The sequence below is a fragment of the Sciurus vulgaris genome (genome assembly GCF_902686455.1).
Source record: "Sciurus vulgaris genome assembly, chromosome: 14".
In the NCBI taxonomy this organism is placed as follows: domain Eukaryota; kingdom Metazoa; phylum Chordata; class Mammalia; order Rodentia; family Sciuridae; genus Sciurus; species Sciurus vulgaris.
Genome location: NC_136475.1, coordinates 80,148,843 through 80,171,204, shown reverse-complemented (window position 1 = coordinate 80,171,204; position 22,362 = coordinate 80,148,843). Strand labels below are relative to the sequence as shown.

General features: G+C 34.7%; 1 protein-coding gene across 6 annotated transcripts in view; it reads right to left on the bottom strand.

The window, feature by feature from the left end:
• Positions 1-22,362, bottom strand: part of ITSN2 (intersectin 2) — a 134,409-nt gene that overhangs the window by 86,375 nt on the left and 25,672 nt on the right. For all 6 annotated transcript variants that reach the window (XM_079109612.1, XM_079109611.1, XM_079109615.1 and 3 more), the window contains exons 3-9: positions 16,168-16,260; positions 14,555-14,618; positions 13,478-13,641; positions 11,000-11,206; positions 10,789-10,885; positions 9,687-9,826; positions 320-383 (exon numbers count right to left, since the gene is read on the bottom strand). In XM_079109612.1, the coding sequence (XP_078965738.1) occupies positions 320-383; positions 9,687-9,826; positions 10,789-10,885; positions 11,000-11,206; positions 13,478-13,641; positions 14,555-14,618; positions 16,168-16,260 (829 nt within the window). The remainder of the gene's footprint in view (positions 1-319; positions 384-9,686; positions 9,827-10,788; positions 10,886-10,999; positions 11,207-13,477; positions 13,642-14,554; positions 14,619-16,167; positions 16,261-22,362) is intronic.

Below are 22,362 nucleotides of genomic sequence, written 5' to 3'. Positions count from 1 at the left end.
AACAGAATGGGGAAATATCCATTCTGAGAAGGTAGCTTATGTTGTGTTCAATTCATCTAATAACCACATTTACCTATAATGATATATTCTCTGATTCTCCATAGAAGTCATTATATAGAAGAAATATAGTTTACTTGTGAAATAATTAAATGCTAAGTTCTCAAGAACAATGCTTTGCACAATTTATGTATGCTTTCAAAGTTAACATTAACTGCTTTTATATAGGATCTTTAAGTTACAAACTTTTATAGAAACAATTTTTTTTCCAGAAACACTATCTTTCTTATCATTTAAAATCATAATTAATGGACAAACTCACCAAATAGTAGCTAGCTGAGTTTGAGAAAGATTTGACTGAAGAAGGGCATTTCTAGCTTGAAAACCTGATTGAGTGGGAAAACCATAAAGAAAAAAATTTTAGCTTCTTTAAAAAGTTATGCAAACCTAAATAACTATATAACAATATATATGTTATATAATTATATAACAATAAAATAACACTGCTGGTGTCTTGGGAACTTTTAATATCAAAATGTTATCATGTGCCACATACTGAGCGTTCAGTAATCAAACACAGTCCTTGCTCCAAGAAGTTAAAAATCTAGAATTAGTGAGTTCAAGTGCTCCCCCGTGTTCTTTCATCAAAATAGCAGTGGATACAAGTGGCAGACACAGAGAATAAAGCCACCAGGCAGAGAGAGTATGAGAGGTTCTTCAACCCTCTTGTACTTCCAGTGCAATCTGAAGCATTACTTCCTTAACACATTCTCAGATTTCCCTTTTCTGATTATTCCTTTGTCTCCATTCTCTCTCTTCCTAAATGATCTGTAAATGCTATCATCCCTCCAAAGACCTGTTCTGGGCACTCTTATCTCTCTGTATTAACATCCACTTATATGGCTTTAAACAGGCACTTAGAACTTGATGATCTCCAAATGTATATTCACAGCCCAAATCTCTCCTCTAAATTTACACGTCTATATTCACTCAAATACCTACCTATTTTACAGCTATTTCAAACCAAATACATATAAAACTCTCTATATGACCTTCTATGTCTCTCTTCTTAGTTTTCACCCCAAATCATTCTCCCAAGTCTTCCCTTCTCTATGAGTGGCATCACGGTCCACCCAGTGGCTCAAGTCAGGAATCCAAAAATTCCCTTGATCCCTTTCTCTCCTGTCTTTATCCCACATCGAGTCCTACAACTCCATTATCATTTCATGTCTGCGTCCTCCCACTTTGTCTTGATTCAAAACAGTCACTTTCTCAGGCCTTCCGGGTCCACCCTATCATTCAATATAAATCCTGTTTCCTTCATATCTTCTATCACAATTGGTAATGTAATTTGTATTTCCTTGTTTATCTCATTTGTTTTCCCTACCATGTTACTACGTTCTAAGATGACAAAAACCTGAACTGCTTATTCGCTAATGCATACCAAACACCTCGTAAATGGATGCTTAATAAAATAATTCATAAAGTTGGAATCCAGAGTTTTCTTCTATTTGAGGTACAATGAGGACTTATGTGATAGCATCTGGCAATAATACCAGTTTTTATTGAATGTTTACTATGTGTATTAAACTATTCCATTTCTTTTCTCTCCCTCAGTAATCAAAAATAAGTTTATGTAACAGACTTTCTGATCTGGGATGTCATATCTAGGAAGAAAGACATACAGAAAGCCCAGGAATACATTTCAGAACAGAAAATCCCTGTTTGCTTCAAATGAGTATTCACTGCTAGTAAGCTAGTCTGTGGCTTGCTGGACCATGGATAAAATTGTGGCTTTTCCAGGGATAGTTTTCTAGTCAGTGAAGCAGGTACCTCACCTCCTACCTCCAGGTGACTGAGCCATGAGCACCAAAAGAGTTGGTCCCCACTCTGGGTTCAGCCTGAATCAAGGCCTATCCAACACAACTCTGCACACATCAAGAGTTTAAATAACTCTTCCTTAGGAACAGCTCCCACTACAAAGCCAGCACAAACAGAGCTAACCCCATTGGTTCACTGAGCTTTGAACACACAGGATTTGCTAATCAAAGTTACTATGTATTATAATTTGCAGCTGATTGTTTATATTAAGTAACTTTTAAGCCTTTTCCACTCTATTTTTAATCTGGTTATTTACAAGCAATCACATAAGGAAAAACTCTGGAGATAGCTCATAGATTGACTCTACTAATTATTCTCTAAATTTCACATAGGAAATGAGAGTTAAGGAGGACTCTGTGTTAAGAAGAGGATTCTTCTAATAGAAATAGAAGACTATTTCAAACTTGAAAAAAGGTTCAATAATATTTGGACAAAGAGGATTGAAAGAAAATCCCCTAACATTAGGCAACAAAGCAGACAGACATGAGACAGAAGGAATGTAAAAGGTTTAAAAAATATATACATGTGAGTGCAAGCAAAGTCTGAATAATATAAAGCACAGATCGCCAGAGTACATTACTAAGAAAAGCTTTTTTTTTTTTTGGTAGCTTCATACAATGAAAATTTAATAATTTACTGAATAAATGACTTACTGAGTGATTTTATTTCATATTTGATAAATAGTAAACAAAGTTTCAGTAGATAAACAAATGTTAAGTTCTCTAAAGAGGTTATATCTAATAATTAACAGAAGAGTTTGTTAAAATGCAGGTTTGTAAATTCAATTACAAATTTTAATTTAGTAGAACTGAGATAGAGTCTAGGAATCTGTAAATTATTAAATAATCCAGTGACTTTGATAAAAGATAATAAGGTTACAAGGAGGTAAGCCTGTCCTTATTTGAACTGGACAAAAGGATGGATGATGAGTAGGACAGATGAACATTATTAGTAAATCAAAGTAGAAGCAAGAATGAGCAAAGGCATTTTAGCCTTTCAAATCCTTTTCAAATTAGAAAAGACTCCAGAATCCAGTTAAAATAATCTGAAAATTAGAACCTTGAAACTGAGGTTACACAATAGGGGACAATAATTTGACAGACATTTTTAAAGAAATGTTGATTCGATGGTGTACACTGAAAGCTGAAAAGCCAGTAAGAATATTTAGAAAGAAATAATAAAGGTAAGTATTAAGGAATTACTTCACAATAGAAAAAAAAAAAAGGTCACCAGAGAAATTTTTAGTTAAAAAAGAGGACTAGGGTTGTGGCTCTGTGGTACAGGTACAGTGCTTGCCTAGCATGTGTGAGGCACTGGGTTCAATTCTCAGCACCACATAAAAATAAATTTCAAAAAGGTCCATAAACAACTAATAAAAATATTTTTTTTAAAAAAGACACATACACTCTTATGAAGTTGAAAAAAGACTCTCTTTTAATGCAAAAATGTACGGTCCAAAGAAATTCATTTTTTCAAAGAATGGGAATCATGTCATTTACCTCAAGTTTCAATGTCATTATCTCATACAATCTAACATTCCATTACTTTATGTGTATACTAAGAAAAAATAGTCACTAAAATTATAACATAGTGCATTAAAACATTAAAACACCACTTAAGGCAACAAACAGTCCCATTTCAGAGATATTAAAATATCTTTTAAAAAAGTGTAACTAAAAAATACAGTATTAACTGGGTATGGCAGCGCACATCTATAATCCCAGCTACTCAGAGGCTGAGGCAGGAAGATCACAAATTCAAGGTCAGCCTGGACAACTTAACAAGACTCTGTCTCAAAATGAAAAATAAAAAGGGCTGGGGATTTAACTCTGGTAGAGCGCTCCTGGTTCCCTCCGCAGGACAGGAAAAGAAAAATACAGTATACCTTGTTTTATATGATTTGATTAAAAAGTAGAAAAGTTTATTTATGTTTAAAAAAAGGCACATGTAAAAACTCATAGTATAATATGTAAGTTATGAAGTATAATAATAAAACAGTCTCACTATTGTAGACTTTGTAGGTTTAATTCCCTTGGGTGAAAAAAATGTTTTTATTAATGCAGGTAGGTATCTTTAATGAAAACACTGTATATTTTTGTTTGTTCAATCAATTCCAAGTCTTATTGCACCCTTACCCTACTGCAGAACTACAGACCCTACGCTCTTATTTCATAGGATTATTTTTCCTTCTCTAAACATGCCCTGTACTTCCCCCCCATTTTCTATTGGTGCGTTATAGTTGCACATAATGATGAGATCTCTTATGTATTTTTACGTGCATACAATATAATGATATAATTTGGCCACTACCAATCCCCAGCACTTTCCTCCTCCCTCCCCACCTCCCATCCATTGGTCACTTTCCTCTACTGATCTCCCTTTGATTTTCATGAGATCCCTGCCTACTCCCACCCTTCTTTTCCTTTTTTCTCTCTACTTTCACATATGAGAGAAAACACAATGCTTAACTTTCTGAGTTTGGCTTATTTCACTTAACATAATCATCTCTAGTTCCATCCATTTTCCTGCAGAAGACATCATTTCCTTTTTCTTTATGGCTGAATAAACCCTATTGTATATATATGCCACATTTTTCTTATCCATTCCTCCACTGATAGATACAGTCTGGTTCCATAGTTTGGCTATTGTGAATTGTGCTGCTATAAATATGGGTATGAATGTATCACTGTAATATGATGACTTTAATTCTTCAGGATAAATACCAAGGAGTATTATGGCTGGGTCGCATGGTGGTCTCATGCATAGTTTTTTGATTAACTGATTTCCATAACAGTGGTACTCATTTAAAATCCCAACAGTGTAAAAGTGTTCCTTTTTCTCTACACTCTTTCCAGCTTTTATTATTTGTATTCTTGATGACTGCCATTCTGACTGGCTTGAGATGAAATCCAGTGTAGTTTTGATTGGCATTTCACTAATTGTTAATGATGTTAAATATTTTTTCATATATTTGTTGGGCATTTGTGTTTCTACTTTTGAGAAGTGTCTGTTTAATTAATTTACCCATTTATTAACTGGGTTATTTGATTTTTTTGGTGTCAAGTTTTTTGAGTTCTTTATAGAATCTAGATATTAATCCTGTCCAAAGAGTAGCTAGCAAAGATTTTCTCCCATTCTGTAGGTTCTCTCTTCACATACCTAATTATTTCCTTTGCTGTGCAGTAGCCTTTTAATTTGATGCCATCCCATTTATTACCTGCTGGCATTATTTCTTGAGCTTTAGGGATCCTATTGAGAAAGTTGTTGCCTGTGCCTATATATAGGAGTGCTGACCCTATGTTTTCTTCTAGGGGTTGTATAATTTCTGGTCTAATCCCAAGGTCTTTGATCTGTTTTGAGTTAATTTTTGCGCATGGTGAAAGATAAGGGTCTTGTTTCATTTTTCTACATATGGATAACCAGTATTCCCAACACCACTTGTTAAAAAGGCTGTTTTTTCTCCAATGTATATTTTTTGCCTTTGTCAAGGATCAGAAGACTTATCTGTTTGGTTTGTCTTTGTATCTTCCACTCTGTACCAATGGTCTACGTTTCTGTTTTTATACCATGCAATTTCTGTTACTACAGCTCTGTAGCATAATTTGAAGGCAGATACTGTGATACCTCCAACATTACTTTTATGGCTTAGAAATGCTTTGGCTGGCTATTCTTCCCAATAAATTTTAGGGCTGTTTTTGTCTACTTCTGTGAAGAATGTCTTTATAGAGGTATTTCACCTCCTTGGTTAGATTTATTCCTAAGTATTCTTTTTTTTTTTTTTTTTTTAAGGCTATTGTGAATGTAATTTTTTTCCTGATTTCTTTCTTAGCAAATTCATTGTTGGTACACAGAAAATCTATTGATTTTCCTTGGTTGATTTCATAACTAGCTATCTTGCCAAATTAGTTTATTAGCTCTAAGCAGGCTTTTTTTTTTTTTAAGTATTTTTTGTTGTAGATGGACATGATACCTTTATTTTATTTATTTTTATGAGATGCTCAGAATTGAACCTAGTGCCTCACACATGCCAGGCAAGTGCTCTACCACTGATTTGCAGCCCCAGCCCTCTAAGCAGCCATTTGTTGGAACTTTTTAGATCTTCTAGGCATAGGATCATATCATCAAAAACAGTGATAATTTGTTGTCTTCCTTTCCTATTTTTATCCCTTTTATTTCCTTCTCTTGCCTAATTGCTCTGGTTAGAATTTCTAGAACTGTATTAAATAGAAACAGTAAGAATGGACATCTTTGTCTTGTCCAAGACTAAAGGAAATGCTTTCAGTTTTTCCCTTTTACTATGAGGTTGGCTTTGAATTTTTCATAGGTAGTCTTTATGATGTTGAGGTAGTTGCCTTCTATCCCTTGTTTCTTCAGTGTTTTTATCATAAATGGGTGCTGAGTTTTGCCTTCTCTGCACCTACTGAGATTACTAAGTGGTTTTTGTCCTTAATTCTATTTATGTGATTAATTATATTTATTGATTTGTATATATTAAATTTTCCTTGCATTTCTGGAATAAAACTAACTTGGTTGTGGTGCACAATCTTCTTAATATATTGTTGAACACAATTTGTTAATATTTAATTAAGTTATTTTTACATCTAAGTTCATCAGGGATATTGGTCTACAGTTTTCTTTCCTTGATGGGTCCTTATCTGATTTGGGTAGGAGTGTGATACTAGCTTCACAGAATGAATTTGGAAGAGTTCCATCCCTTTCTATTTCACGGAATAATTTTAAGAATATTAGCATTAGTTCTTCTTTAAGGGTTGGATAGAATTCAGCTGAGATTCCATCTAGTCCTGAGATTTTCTTTTTTGAAAAGCTTTTTATTACTGCTTTTATCTCAATATAAGTTATTGGTCTGTTTAAGTTTTCTATGTCCTCTTCAGTTATGGCAGATTGTATATGTCTAGAAATGTATTCATTTCTACTAGTTTTTCCAGTTCTTTGGAATATAAGTTTTCAAAACAGTTTCTAATGATTTGCTGGATTTCTGTGATATCTGTGGTGATTTCTCTTTTTTCATCTCTAATTTTATTAATTTGTGTTTTCTCCTTTTCTTTTGGTTAGTTTAGCTAAGAGTTTATTAATCTTGTTTATCTTTCCAAAGAACTAACTCTATTTCACTGATCCTTTGTATTGTTTTCTTTATTTTCAAGTTCATTGATTTTGGCTTTGATCTTAATCATTTCCTTCTACTGGTTTTGGAACTGGTTTGAGATGCATCGTTAGGTTGTTTCTTTGGGATCTTTCTAGTTTTCTTATGTAGGCACTCATAGCTACAAGCTCTCCTCTAAGAACTGCCTTTATAGTACCCAGCGGTTCTGATACGTTTTGTCACTATTCTCATTTGAGTCTAAAAATTTTTGAATTTATCCCTTAATTCCTTCTATCACCCTTTCAAAAGAGTATTGTCAATCTCCATGTTTTTACCTATTTTCTGTAGGGTTTTGTCATGTTGATTTCTAATTTCATTCTCTTATGATCTGATAAGATGCAAGGAATTACATCTTTTTTTTTATATTTGTTAAGATTGCTTTGTGGCCTAAAATATGGTCTATTTTGGAGAAGGCTCCATGAGCTTCTGAGAAGAAAGTGTATTCATTCAGCTGTTGTTGGATGAAATATTCTGTAAATGTCTGTTAAGTCCATTTGATTATAATATTTTTCATAATCCAAAGAGTCTTTACCAAGTTTATATCTGGATGACCTATCTAATGGTGAGAGAGGTGTGCTGGAATCAACAGAATTATTACACTGGGGTCTATCTGAAGCTTTGCTTTGGTAAAAGTCTCTTATGTAATTAGTTGCACCCACAGTTGGGGCATGAATATTTATTACTGTATCTTCTTGTTGAAATTTTCCCTTTACCAGTATGAGTGATCTTTGTCTCTTCTGATTAATTATGGTTTGAGAAGTCTGCTTTGTTAGATATAAGAATAGACACTTCTGCTTGTTTTGGGACTCCATTCACATGGTTTACCAATTTCCATCCTTTCATTGTCAGCTTGTAGCTTTCTTTGCCAATAAGGTGCATCTCTTGTAAACAACATATAGTTGGATCTTGTTTTTTAATTCAGTTTGCCAGCCTATGTCTTTTCATTGGAGAATACAGACCATTTACATTCCATGTTATTACCGAGATGTTTATTAATTCCTTCCATTTTGATTTATCATGTTTAATTGGTCCTGTTTCTCATTTGGTTAGCTACTCTTCAAATGAGGTGTGTTCATTTGTGAGCTCTGGGTTGTTTTTATTTTTTAATTTGTCTTTTAGTTGGCAATGGACCTTTATTTTATTTATTTATATGCAGTGCTGAGACTTGAACCCAGTGCCTCGTATGTGCTAAACAAGCACTCTGCCACTCAGTTACAACTCCAGCCCTGGGGTTTCTTTTTTATGTCTTCTGTGTGGAGTACTTCTTTAAGTTCTGTAGTGTTGGCTTAGTCCATGTATTTTTCACTTAAGACTTCTTCTCTGTCACCCTCAAATGCCCTCATCTTCAATCTCTGTCTAAATCCTAACCCTCTCTCTTTTAATTTATCCCTTCAGTATTAATTTCTCTTATTCCACATTCCCTAACATTTTAAAGCTCTATATTTTTAAATACTTATTTTACTCTATCCTACATCTTTCTTTTTTCTTTTTTTTGCAGTGGTGGTGATTGAACCCAGGGCCTCTGAGCTATATCCCCAGCCCTACATCATAATTTCTAAGTGAAGAAGGAGTGAAAAAGTCAGAAGTTGGGAACTCTACTTGCTTATTAGCCTCTGTGTATATCCCCCTCACTATCCCCACTTAGTAAAGTTTGGATAATGTTCTAGCCTAGACTCAAATGTTTTACAAGGATCTAAGACCAAGTCTTATAGGCACATTTGGGTTAGAGCACTAAAGAGTGGTGATCAATGATCATCTGGGGTTTGATAAGCATAAGCAGAGGAGAGACCCAAAAGGGAAAGTGAGCAAAGGCTAAATGACACACACTGCCCCTTGTGATTTGGGGTTCCTTTATGCACTGGAAATAATGCACTTTGCATTATTGCCTTATGCACTTTGAAATAATGTTTTGAGGATGAGGTTGATATAACTGAGAGACAGGCCTTTTTCCAAAGGTTTGGTCTCTACTGGTGTGTTCAACTTGACTGTAAGAACTTTCAAGAAGCAATCAAGTTGACTCCATCTCTGAATTCCATACATATAATATTTGTATTTGTTAAATGTCTTCTAAACTTTGGGGATATTAAAACTTTAATTGACCTACAAAGTACAACATCAAATAACAGTTTGTTATGGTTTGGATGTGAGGTGTCCCCAAAAGCTCACATGTGAGACAATGCAGGAAAGTTCAGAGGAGAAATGATTGAGTTTTAAGAGTCTTAACCCAATCAGTGAATAAATCCTTGATGGGATTAATTGAGGTGGTAGGGTGTGGCTGGAGGAGGTGGGAATTGGGGCTTGGCTGTGGGTATATACTTTGTATCTGGAGAGCAAAGTCTCTCTCTGCTTCCGATCACTGTGATGTGAGCTGCTTCCCTCTGCCACCCTCTCCTACCATCGTGTTCAGCCTCACCTCAAGGCCCAAGGAATGGAGCTGGCCTTCTATGAACTAAGACCTCTGAAACCGTGAGCCCTCAAATAAACTTTTCCTCTATAGTTGTGCTTGTCAGGTCATTTAGTCACAGCAGCCAAAAAGCTGACTAAAACACAGTTTTTCAAAGAAGTCTATATAAAATAATTTAATAATAATTAAGCAATTTAAAATAATAATTTAATTTTATCTCTTATGGCACTGTATATAGCTTACCTGAGAGATAGCCACTCATACTTTTATCAAGACTATTAAATTTTTGCCGGTATTTTAATCTTGAAGGCTGAGGAACTGCCCACTCTGAGGTCCCAGTCTTGGGCGAGTTCCCTGAGAGTGAAGCAGTTGAGGATGTCGAGCTATAACAAAATTTATTTAAATTTTTTTGTTACTAAATAAAATACTTTTAGTTAAAATTTATAAGATAGACATTAAGAATCATACCTTATATAATATAATGACAATTGTTTTTACATCTGCTATTTTAAAAAAATCTTAAATTTAAGCAATTATCATTATTCTTAGTAAAGGAAGTACCATACAATGTATAGAACTCCAAGGGACTATCACATATCAACAAGCCACTTTGTGCTTGGTCTTGTTTGTGCTACAGCCTTTAAAAATGTCATTTCTAATCTTCCCAACAAACTTAAAAGATTTTATTGTCCCCATCTTTTAGATGAATAAACTATGGTTCAGTAATATTAAGAAAAACTAAGGTCACAAAATCAGTGAGTGTTAAACTGTGACTGGAATGTTTTTCTTCTGGGTCAATTCATACAGCTTTGAAGAGCTTAACAGTGACCTCTAAGAGAAGTGATGCTTTTTTGATTTCTAAAATTTAAAAGACGCCCAATCAGTAGAAGTTACTCAAGAAAGAAATTAACAATGTACAGTGATTATGAGACATTTTTGAGAAGCATATATTTTTGTTTTGTTTTGAAATAATGTTGCCCAGGCTGGCCATGAACTCATGACCCTCCCACTTCAGTCTTCCAAGTTGGTGGGATTACAGGTATGCACCTACATGCACAGCATACATACATTTTTTTAAAAGGCAAAGTACATAGCTTGGGGCAAAAATATGACCGATATAGCACAAAAATTTTTAGTTTATATAAAACACTTTTTTCCAAAAGTAAAACACCACATTTAATAATTCTGAAAATAAAAAAACTTACTTTATGTGAGTCATAAGTAGAAGATTTACCTTCAGTACTTATATTTGGCTATTACAAAGTAAAACCTAGATAAGCTCAGAGCTTATTAAATACTCCTTACTGAAAGCAAAGAAAGTTGTTTAAGTGTTAAGTATTCATACCTACTGGATCCTAAATCAATCAGCGACTGGGCCTTCTGTATACTAGCACCACCAAATCCTCCCATCATCAGACTGTAAGATGATGTATGAGGCAATGCTAAAAAAAAAAAAAAAAAAAGTATTACTTTCCAAAGAAGGAAATTTGTGTCTATATGAACACAAATGTAACAGTTTCTCTTTGTATGAAACACTTGACTCATTAGACACTTACTTGAAGAAGAATAAGGAATGGATAATGGTTGAATGAGACTAGCAGTTCCGTTTGGTAATGATGATGTACTAACAGAAGGCACTAGGGGGGCAGGCATCATTAAGGGAGGAAGACTGGTCCCTGAAGTTGCAGAGGACAAGGGTGTTGTTATAGGTGCAACAGGCGGCAATGGCTGAGGAATGGACAAATTGGGCATGCTTCCCATCCCTAAAGACAAAAGAGAACATATTTTCCAGTTCCAGTTTCCAGTTTATAGTCAACTATAAAGCACATGCCAAATATTAAGTTTACAGTATGGTGAACAGAAACAAATATTAAGTTTACAGTATGGTGAACAGAAACACCACGGGCAAACTATCTTTTAAAAATTCAATAAAGCAAGGCTAGGGATATAGCTCAGTTGGTAGAGCACTTGCCTAGCATGTTTGAGGCTCTGTGCTCATTTCGATCACCTTAAAAAAAAAAGATTCTCTAAAGCAGTCTTGAACCAAAAGTGAGAAAGGTGAACTACTGCTTTTAAATTTAATATACTGATCTATATGAACTAAGAAAATGCCTACTAATCAGCTAAGATTCTCTTCTCTCATTGTGATTAAACCTAAGCAGACTTTTCCAATTAAATATTAGTACCCTTAGAGAGAGACCTCTTTACCTCATCAAATGTGGTTTTTTTTGTTTGTTTTTTTACATAAGGAAAACTAACTTTATGTAAGTCAAGTGCCAAGTTACTTGACTAACACACACTCCTCAAACAAAAAGGTTCTGGTTAGTAAATACTTTAGGAGATCCATTTATGCATATGCATTATTTGCAAGAAAGCAAGCCACATATTTATTTTTCTTACAAGCAATGTATTTATGAATTCAAGGAAAAGTCTTTTAAAGGAGCAAGGTTTGAAGACATTTCTTTAGTAACTGAAGAATACTAAGTCCAAGATATGAATATGGTCACACAGTGATTTGGTATTTATATCTAATGCTCAGTGTAATTGTGAAAGAATCAGGTATTTTAAGCCCTAACATCTAGAGTGAAGGAAAGACAAAGTTAACTATATCATGATCCTCTCACCTCAGTCTTCCAAGTTGCTGGGATTATAGGTATACGCCTACATGCCTAGCATACATACGTTTTTAAAAGGCAAAATATACATCTTGGGGCAAAGAGTTGACTGATTAAAATATAGCAGAATATTTTTCAGTTTACATAAAACATAGAGATAGCTAATTGAATGTTTCATTCAAAATGAGTGTTTCTCAAATATAATAAGAAATTGGATAATCAAAATTAATAGGAAACCGGGCTGGGGTTGTAGCTCAGTGATAGCATGATTGCCTAGCAAGTGATGAACTGGGTTCAATCCTCAAGCACCACATAAAAATAAATAAAATAAAGGTATTATGTCCATCTACAACTAAAAAAATTTTTTTAAATTAATAGGAAACATATCAGCTGGTTATCTTTGATGAATATGCAAATTGATTGGCACAAAGTACAAGTTTTGGCCCTCAATTCAGCTGGCTAATTAATATTTATTTATTCCTTTATTTATTGAACTGGGGATTGAACCCAGAGGTACTCTACTACTGAGCTACATTCTCAGTCTTTTTTTATCTTTTATTTTGAGATGGGGTTTCAATAAGCTCCTGAGGCTGGTTGGCCTCAAACTTATAATCCTCCTGCCTCAGGCTTCTGAGTCACTGGGATTATAGATAGGACCCAACACATGAAGTGCTAATTAACATTTAACTTAAAGAAATTTCTACTTATGTGTAATTTGAAATTACTTTCCCAATAAAAACCTTTCAAGTGGGTCTAAAATTGTTTATTTTTTTTTTGTTTTATTTGGTGTTTGAATGATAAATAATTTCACATATTTATGAGGTACAATATAATGTTCTGATACATGTATACATTGTGTGATGATCCAATCAGGGTATTTAGCATATATACCACTTCTTTGTGCTGAAAACATTCCAAGTCCTCTCTTCTGTTATTTTGAAATATATAATACAATATTGTTAACTATAGTCACTCTATTGTGCAACAGAACACCAGAATTTATTTCTTCTCTGGACCTATAATTTTATACTCACTGAATATTTTCTCATCTTCATTCCTTCTCCTCCCCTCTACAGCTCTGGTAATCACCAACCTACTTTCTACTTGGATGAGCTCATAGAGGAAACTAAAGTATTTGGAATCAGCTACAACTAAGGTAGACATATAATTATTATCTAACTAGGAGTTATGAAAGGGGATACTGACTAGACCAGATATCAGGACAAAAGGCATAAACCAGAAGAACTCTTCTGAATATGACATCTAGAATTTAATATTTCTTATCTTAGATGTGAAAATTAACTTGGAAGTTTGGGGATTGTCATTTTGTGCTAAAAAATCCTTTTCTTATACCCAAGTATTATTCTAGTAATCAAAGTGAACTATCAAATATAGGCAATTTAATTAATAAATACATACCAAAACGAGCAGAAATTAATGGAGAGAACATAGGGGGTTGTTTCATAATGGGAGGGAGAACCATGGGCAACTGTTGGCCTTGAAGCTTTAGCTTGATGAGTTTCATAGCTATGGAGAACTCTTGCTGATCCATCTTCCCGTCCTTGTTCAGGTCTGATAAGGCCCTAAAAGAAGTATGAGGTGGGTAGTTTGGTATGTGGCAAGGGTGATGATGAGAAAACCAAGATTACTGTTAAGGTTAACAAAATAAAAACCAGGAGTTAGCATTTACATGTAGATCATCACTTAATTAAAAATAAAAATATATATGAATAACAAAAAGATAAAACCTACACATTAAGAAATTCTGACCAGATATATCATCTAATAAAATACTACCTATCTATATAGAATCTATAGACCTATCCCAAAGATAGAAATGATTCAAGAATAGAATCATTTAAAATGTATTTGTTTGTTCAACTCTTTATCAAATGCATGCTAAGTGCCTGACATTCTATTTGGTATAGGAATATTCCAAGAGCAAAGGAAGATAGGGTACTGATTACTATTTATAAATACACTAGAAAACACAACTCCAGATATTCCAGAGAATGAATTTTTTAAAAGGGGAAGGAAAGGCTACTTTTGAGTTTATAGATGACAAAATAAATGAAACCACCACAAAATAAAAGTTTGAGATTCTGCCAAATTAAAGAAATATCTCTTTTTTTTTTAATTTTTTTTTTTTTGGTTGTCGATGGACTTTTATTTTATTTATTTATAGGTGGTGCTGAGAACTGAACCCAGTGCTTCACACATGCTAGGGAAGCACTCTACCACTGAGCCACAACTCCAGTCCAAGAAACATTTCTTGATGATGATGGATGTACATCTTTTTTCCTTAGAAATTCTAATAAAATTAGAAATTTGTCCTATCAGGGAAAAACTTATTTTTAATCATTTGCTCAATAAAATTGAAAAATATTCTTAACAATAATTGGGTACATATAAAAAATTTAATGTTAACACTATAGTCTAAAAAACAACAGGCCATCAGAAATATGAGTACATTTATTAATAAAACAAAAAAATTACCATATTTCAGCTAAAATGGGAGCCGGCAAACCTGATTGTAAGAAAAAAGTGCGGGCTTGATCACCTGAAGACAATAAAAACAAAAACCAAGCAGCCATTAGTAAATAAATTATTCCAATTCCTCTGAATAATAAAAATGGACATATATTTTTGGTTTATTAAAATTTTAATTCCATAATAAGCTAAATGAAGCAGAAATGCAAATATGAAATTATTTATATTATTTTAATAGGATGTTTTAGAACATAAGTCACAACTGAAGTTATATTACATATCAATCAATAATGTAAGATTACATTATTTCTTAGATTTTCCACAATTAGGGATATTTCCATTTGACAAAATGTATAGTTAAAAACACTATCTCCTAAAAGAGTTCTACATTGTGCTAGGAGAGATAGTCCTCCATGGTTTCCACATATACCTGTGTGTCCTGTTGTATGTGACAAGAATGCGAAATCCTAATTCTTCCCTACCTAGGTCCCTTCTCAGAATCCTGTCCGTAAGTGAGCAATCTTGAGGAATGAAATAATGTCTCCCACTGAGACGAAAAACAAATTTGCTTTACTTCTTGCTACAAGATGATGGGTTCTCTAAGTTCAGTGCTTCTATTGTGCAACAAAACTACCACATGTCAGCATCTTTCTGAGTGCTCTGCATTATCCTCAAAGGACTTAGGGAACAAAATAATCCAAAAGAAACATGGTCATGCTCATGCTTATGTTCATGTTGCTAGATGTGCTATTAGTAACAAAGTCTTTGGTCTCTGACTCTGGAATCTTGTGTAATCAGCCAGTACCCATGAACAATAACAGGCCATAATATTGACTTGTAAGCCAAGCAATCAAATCCTGAGACTAGGTAAAGGAGTTATTATAGGAGGAATATAAATAACAAACTATAATGGTTAAGAGGATGGCTTCCAGAATCATGCTAAAAGGTTTCAAAGTGCAGATCAACACTAGCCATCTTTATAACATTAGGCAAGTTCCATAACATCTCTAATTCTTGGTTTTACCATCTGTAAGTATAGACAACAATAGTAGCTACCTCACAGGGCTGTTGTGAAGTAAAACAACAGATGACATTTATCACAAAATCTATCATTAGTCAAATTCAAGAACAAGTATATTACCGTAGATAAAGCAGTCCACTACTTTGGAACAAAAATAAAGTTTCACTTTTAAAAAACAATTTGAAACACACATCTAAATTAATCTCCCTGGCTCTGACGGTCTTTCTACAAAACAAGGGCTAGCATCAACAATCAATGGTTGGCACAGCCTCAAAGATAAAAAACTAATATTATAAAACACATTCCATAAAAATAAATTCTAGATTATCTTCCAGGAAAGGGATCTAAGAAATAAACTGAAAACTTTTAGATATAATATTAAGATGTGAAAATTAAGCAGAAATTCTTGACTATTAAGATTCAAGGAAAAAAAAAAAAAAAACTTCTATATGCCAAATCTAAAGCAATGAATCAAGATAGTTTTAAGAAAAATAAGTTGGTATTTTTTTTTAATTCTAGAATTCTGATTTTATAAGTTCATAAAAAAAGAGCATAATTTATAAATAAAAACAAATTATACACACAATTATAAACACACCTGTTATGTAACCTCCTGAAGGCTTGAGGTTATCAAACTGTTTGTCGTGCTTAGTACGTTCTTCAGAAGTAATAGCCCACATGTTGGGTCCTCCTACAACATATGTGAAAGACAAAGTGTGTAAGTGGGAGTGCTCAAAATAGTATGTACGTGACAATGCTTGATTCTAAAAGGCACCATGACTCATAAGTGTCCATTTAAAGACCACATTTAACCTGTGAGTGACACAAGTAGAGCTCCACCCACCATGAGTAGCATGTCCCTAAGGCTTTCACTCATTCGCTTGATTCAAATCTGTTGAACAATTACTGTATACCACTCACTAGAATAAGCTAAATACTGACAAAAAAATGACTAAAATATTATTCCTATTCTCAAGGAATGCATACTTAGAAAAGAACTACCACCACTTACAGTGTTAACCTGTGAAGAAGAAACCGAAGCAGAAGCACGTGTGAGAAAAGCCATGCTGCCCAGTGGCTCAAGAGGCTGCGGTTGGAGGATCAAGAGTTCAAAGCCAGACTAGCCTCAGCAATGGCAAGAGGGTAAGCAACTCAGTGAGACCCTGCCTCTAAATAAAATCCAAAATGGGGCTGGGGATGTAGCTCAGTGATCAGTGGTTGAGTGGCCCTGAGTCCAATTGCAGTACTCCCCTGCCCCTGACAAAAAAGGAAAAGCCATGCTAATTCTAAGTTAGAAGCATTAGGTGTGAGATAATAGGAAAGGTTAAGACTGAGGCAGATAAAATTTCACTGGATTATTATGTTTCATTATTTTCAAATTCTTTATTATTACTTATACAAGTATGCTTCTACTTCTATTATATACGTATGTATATGGAGATACAATAATGTTTGAAAATTGGGTGTCTTAGGTTAAGATGGGTACACAATGAATTTTCTCATTAAAATAATTTTTAAAAACATTCTGAATAAAAAATAAAATACTATTAAAAAATAATAATGATTTTTAAAAGACTGAGGCAGAGCCTTGAAACGTGGCTTGAATTGTGCCATGTGAACAAATGGCATAAAAGCACTTCACTTGCAAAAAAGGGCACAAGAAGTCCAGGCATGTGCGCGGTGCTCTTAAGTACACCGAGGATACTACTAGCTAGAGTACCATGTGAATGAAAAAATGACAATTAGGTAAACTGTACTTAACTATAAAAGGACTTTATTTAATTTTTTGCAGGGCTAGAAATCAAATCCAGGGCCTAGGGCGTGTCAGGCATGTATTCTACCTCTTAGCTATACCCCCAGCCTGTAAAAAGTCTTAAAACATCATCCTCAAGAGTCTGACCTTTACCCTGAAATGCTGGAGAGCCACACAGTACTTTTTAATATAGGCTTTTAATTTGAAATAACTTTAGACTTAGAGAAAAGTTGACAAAGATTGTACAGGGTACCTATATACTTTAACCAATTTCTATTATGTTAACAATTTACAAAGCCAAGTACATTTGTCAAAACAAAGAAGTTAACATGTATACTACTAGTAGCTTAACTAAAAACTCCTACTAGCAGAGATGTGTGGTAAACCTACAAAATTGGCATCCAGACACCGATGATAAAATGACTGATGACTCTGCTAACTGCAGCGTCTGGCAAAGAGAAGCAGCTTCCACCTGGAGGCACACTTTGTGGTCTCAATGTTTGACCCATGGAGGGCTAGTGACTCCCTAGCTTAAAAGACCCATGTTAGAGTGGATCATCTTGAATTCCACAACCAATAAGGTAGGAAGGACATGAAAACCCTAGATTATTAAAAGGAAATGTCACATTCAAGAACACGCAACAATATGTCCCCAACAGCATCTTGGCTTTTCATAAATAAGTGGCAGCTACCCCCTCTGAGGGAAAATTTTATTCCCACTCCACTTTTATTCCAGAAAGGCTAATGGAGCAACGAAGCCCTCAATTCAGAGAAGCTGAAAGATACTGGTGTTCACTGGACTGCGGTGGCTGTTCAGCCTTGGAGCTACCTGTGCTGAAGCGAAAGGAGACATGGTCATGCTGCACAGCGGCAGAATTCAGATTCTTGGGCTACTGCCAAAGGTGAAGCTATTTGGTTTGGTCACTTGGAAAATTAGGGACTGACAGATTAGAGATACTCTGTCTGGGTCCACAAATCAAAAACATTTCAACTGCTAACTGAATTGCTGAGTCACATACAAAGATACAGTAAAGGCCCATTCTTTGATTTAGATAGAAATCAAACTGACAATAAAGTATGACCATGTTTCTGATGGAGAGGACACCAATGCGTGCCAGACTTGATTTCTGTCTGTGTATGTGTTTGGGGTTGGGAGATGTCTCACTGCATTAGGCATTTCTTCCTCTTGACTCTTGGCAAAATGGTTACACTGAGTCTCTGGTCCCTCTCTCAGGCTATCAGTGCTGGGTGCTTCAAACTATTGACACTTTTCTTGTTGGTTTTTAAATAGACTTAAAAAAAAAAAAAACTAACTCTAAATGAACCACAGAACTAAATATAAGAGCTAAACCATAAAATTTCTCCAAGAAAACAAGAATCTATGTGACTGTGGATTATGCAATAACTTTTTAGGATTAAAAAAAAAAACAAACTACTAACATGTTTTGATAAACTGGACTGTAACAAAATCTAAACCTTCTATTCTCTTAAAAACACTGCTGGGCTGGGATTGTGGCTCATGGTAGAGCACTTGCCTAGTATGTGTGAGGTACTGGGTTTGATTTTCAGCACCACATGTAAATAAATATAAATACCAAAAACAGGCCAAAACTTCAGACAGACACATAACAGATGCACAGATAGCAAATAAGTATGTGAGGAGATGCTCGGTATCACTGATCACCAAGGAAATGCAAATTAAAACCACCAGAAGATATCTCTACATACCTATTAAAATGTCTAAAATTTTAAAAAACACTTAACAATACCAAGTGCTCTAAGCAACTGAAATTCTTATATATAGATGGTGGGGAAGCAAATGAAGACAGTTCACTTTGAAAAAATGAAATCTGGCAATTTCATATTGTTAGATACACATCTGTCATATAATACACTCTTGAGTATTAACAACCATGGGTAAATACCCATAAGAAATGAAGAACTATTTAAACATAAAAACTGTTATCTGATGGCTACAGCAGATTTAGTCACAATCACTACATTCTGAAAATAACCTAAATTTTGCAGATGAATAGATAAACAAATTGTGGTACACATTTATGCAATGGAATACTACTCAGCAGTAAAGAGGGAAAATGCATGTAACATTATGGATGAATCACAAAAGTGCAAAAAGCTACATACTGTGCAATCAACTTATATGATATTCCAGGAGAGGCAAAATTACAGGAAAAGAAATCTGATTAGTGGTTACCAGTGGCTAAGTATAGGGTAAAGGGGTATGAGAGGACATTCTGAGTGATGGAAATGTTCTATTTCCAGATTTATAGAACGACACATGTCAAAACTCATCAAACTGTGTAGTTAAAAATGTAAATAATTCCCCCAATAAGCCCAACTTAAAATTAAACTGAAACAAGTCAGGTGCAGTGGTGTGTGCCCATAGTCATAGTTATTTGGGAGGCTAAGAAAGGAGGATGACTTGAACCCAGGAGTTCAAGGCCTGGACAACATAGTGAGCATGCCCCCACCACAAATTTAAAAACCAAACACATAAATAATATATGCCTGCCACATGGAGAATAAGTTAGTTTTAATTTTTAGTTTTAGATGTACAAAATACCTTTATTTATTTATATGTGGTGCTGAGGATCGAACCCAGTGCCTCACACATGTGAGGTAAGTGCTCTACCACTGAGCTACAACCCCAGCCCAATAAGTTAAGTTTCTTTACTCAACTCCATCCCAAGGAATAATATAATTAAAGAGAAGTCAGGGCTGGGGGTATAGCTCAATGGTACATGCTTTCATGCATGAGGCCCTGGGTCTAATCCTCAGCACCAAAAGACAAAGGAGGGAGAAGTCACAACATTCAACTCTTTTTCAGACTCTTCTTCTGGTAAGGTACTCTTGCCAGAAAATACTGACAGGCTTTTTAGTCAGAAACCTTAGGACTATTTTAAGTCTGGAGAGGCTGGTTAGGAAGGATTGACCTGTCCGGATTTACATGTGCGTATATCCCCAGGCAGTGACTGACTACCGCTGTCCTAAGATAACAGTCTGCTGCATCAGGATAGCGGCACAATTCTCATCGCATTATGACACCTTCTCGTGTACCACTATGTCCTCCTTTCCTTGGCTACCTGTCTTCACATGGCCAACTCAATCTATCTGTTAATGCTTACAGCTTAATTCTTCATGACTTCAACCAGTTATCTTGACTCCTTCATATTCACTCATTCGACAAACATTTATGGGGTACAGAGATGAATAATCTTCAAATTTGAACACTTCAAAACAAATAGCCTTATTAAAACAGAAGATATCAGTGCACCAAGAATTTTCCAGAAATGAAACACAGAAATAACAAAACTTGGAGACACATGTAATTTAAAGCCAATTTAAAAATAGTTAATCCAACTCTTTCTTATTTAGAATATATCACTATCAGATCCTCTTAAAGAGCCAAGTTTATTTTTCAACTCAAGTAAAAAAAAAAAATTCCAAATCTGTCTACATTTGTAAGCCATACAGAAAGGCAGAATCACACAAGTTTGGGGGCTGATGTCCAATTTCCTTTAAAAGCCTAAAAACCCTTCACTTTATCTGATAATCATGTTAGAAATGCACTAAAATTCTATCCATGTCCCCCAACTCATCTCTAAATTGAGAATGTGGTACTTTCATAAAGATTTCTGTTGCTTGTTCTCTTCTCACCTATATGTTCTGTTAAACGTTCTTATGATCAATGCAGAAGGAAAAAACCCACATTTTCTAACAGCCGCTGTATGCTAAATTCTATGCAGAAAGTAGGGTCATGCCTGTTTTTACTTGTATACATATAAAAAAAAATACACATGGCCAGGTAGTAAAACAGCAGTATTCTAACATAATTCTGAATGCACTTAATTCAAACATGCTACGTCCTACCTATATGTTATAAAAGCTAAATATCAGAAATAGCCTGCATGGGGGTTGGGGATGAAACTCAGTGGTAGAGTGCTTGCTTCACCCGTGTGAGGCACTGGGTTCGATCCTCAGCGCCACATAAAAATAAATATGTTAAAAAAAAATGTGCTCATGAAAAAAAGAAAAGAAGTAGCTTGCACAGGTTATTTTTCTCTAGTTTAAAATAACAGTCAAATGATATGTGTTGACCTAGTACTAACTTAAATCTCTAAAATACAGTGGAATACTAGTCTAAATGGTTGTAGGGACTTGAAGAATAAAATCTGGTTTGTGCCAGCTGTGGTGGCGTACACCTGTAATCCCCAGCTACTCAGGAGGCAGAGGCAGAAGAATCACAATTTTGAGGCCAGCCTCAACAATGTGGCAAGACCCTGTTCTGAATAAAAAATTAAAAGGCTGCGGATGTAGCTCAGTGGTAGAGTACCCCCTAGGTTCAATCCCCTGTACAGGGAAAGAAAAAAAAAAATTTACAAATGCAGTACAGCACTCCATTTGATTGTACAGATTCACTCACAGCAATTTCTTAACTACACAGTTGAAAAGATTGAGCTCTAAAAGGAATATAAAGCTCTAAAAATATAATGGTATGGTTTTCTTCCTAAAGCCACTGGCTGTTCCTATTCCCCGCTCCCTCCTCCCCTCTTCCAGAATTTGGATTCAGCTACTATAATAGGTTTCAGAACTTCTTCCTCACTTAATCAGTCTTCCACACTCTATAATTTTAAGCTGAAATAAGCCACCTCACACTACAATATCTACTGGTAGCAACGAGTATCTGAAAGCTCATCTATCATGCTCTCTGAATTTGAAATTTCATCAAATTTGTGAAAAGCAGAAAGCAAACCTACCATGATTAAAGATACCTTAAAATACACCAGTAGTAGGGTCATAAGTGATAACACTATGATGCTCTGGCCTTTTTTAAATCTGTTAAGGAGACAGGAAGTGAAGTATCAAAGAGACTAAGAATACCTGTTCAAGAGAACTTTCTGAGATGCGATAAATATTTTATATCTGCACTGTCCAACACAATAGCCATTAGCCACATGGGTTTTAAGCACTTGAAATACAGATGGAATATTTTATTCAATTTTTATTAATTTGAATTGA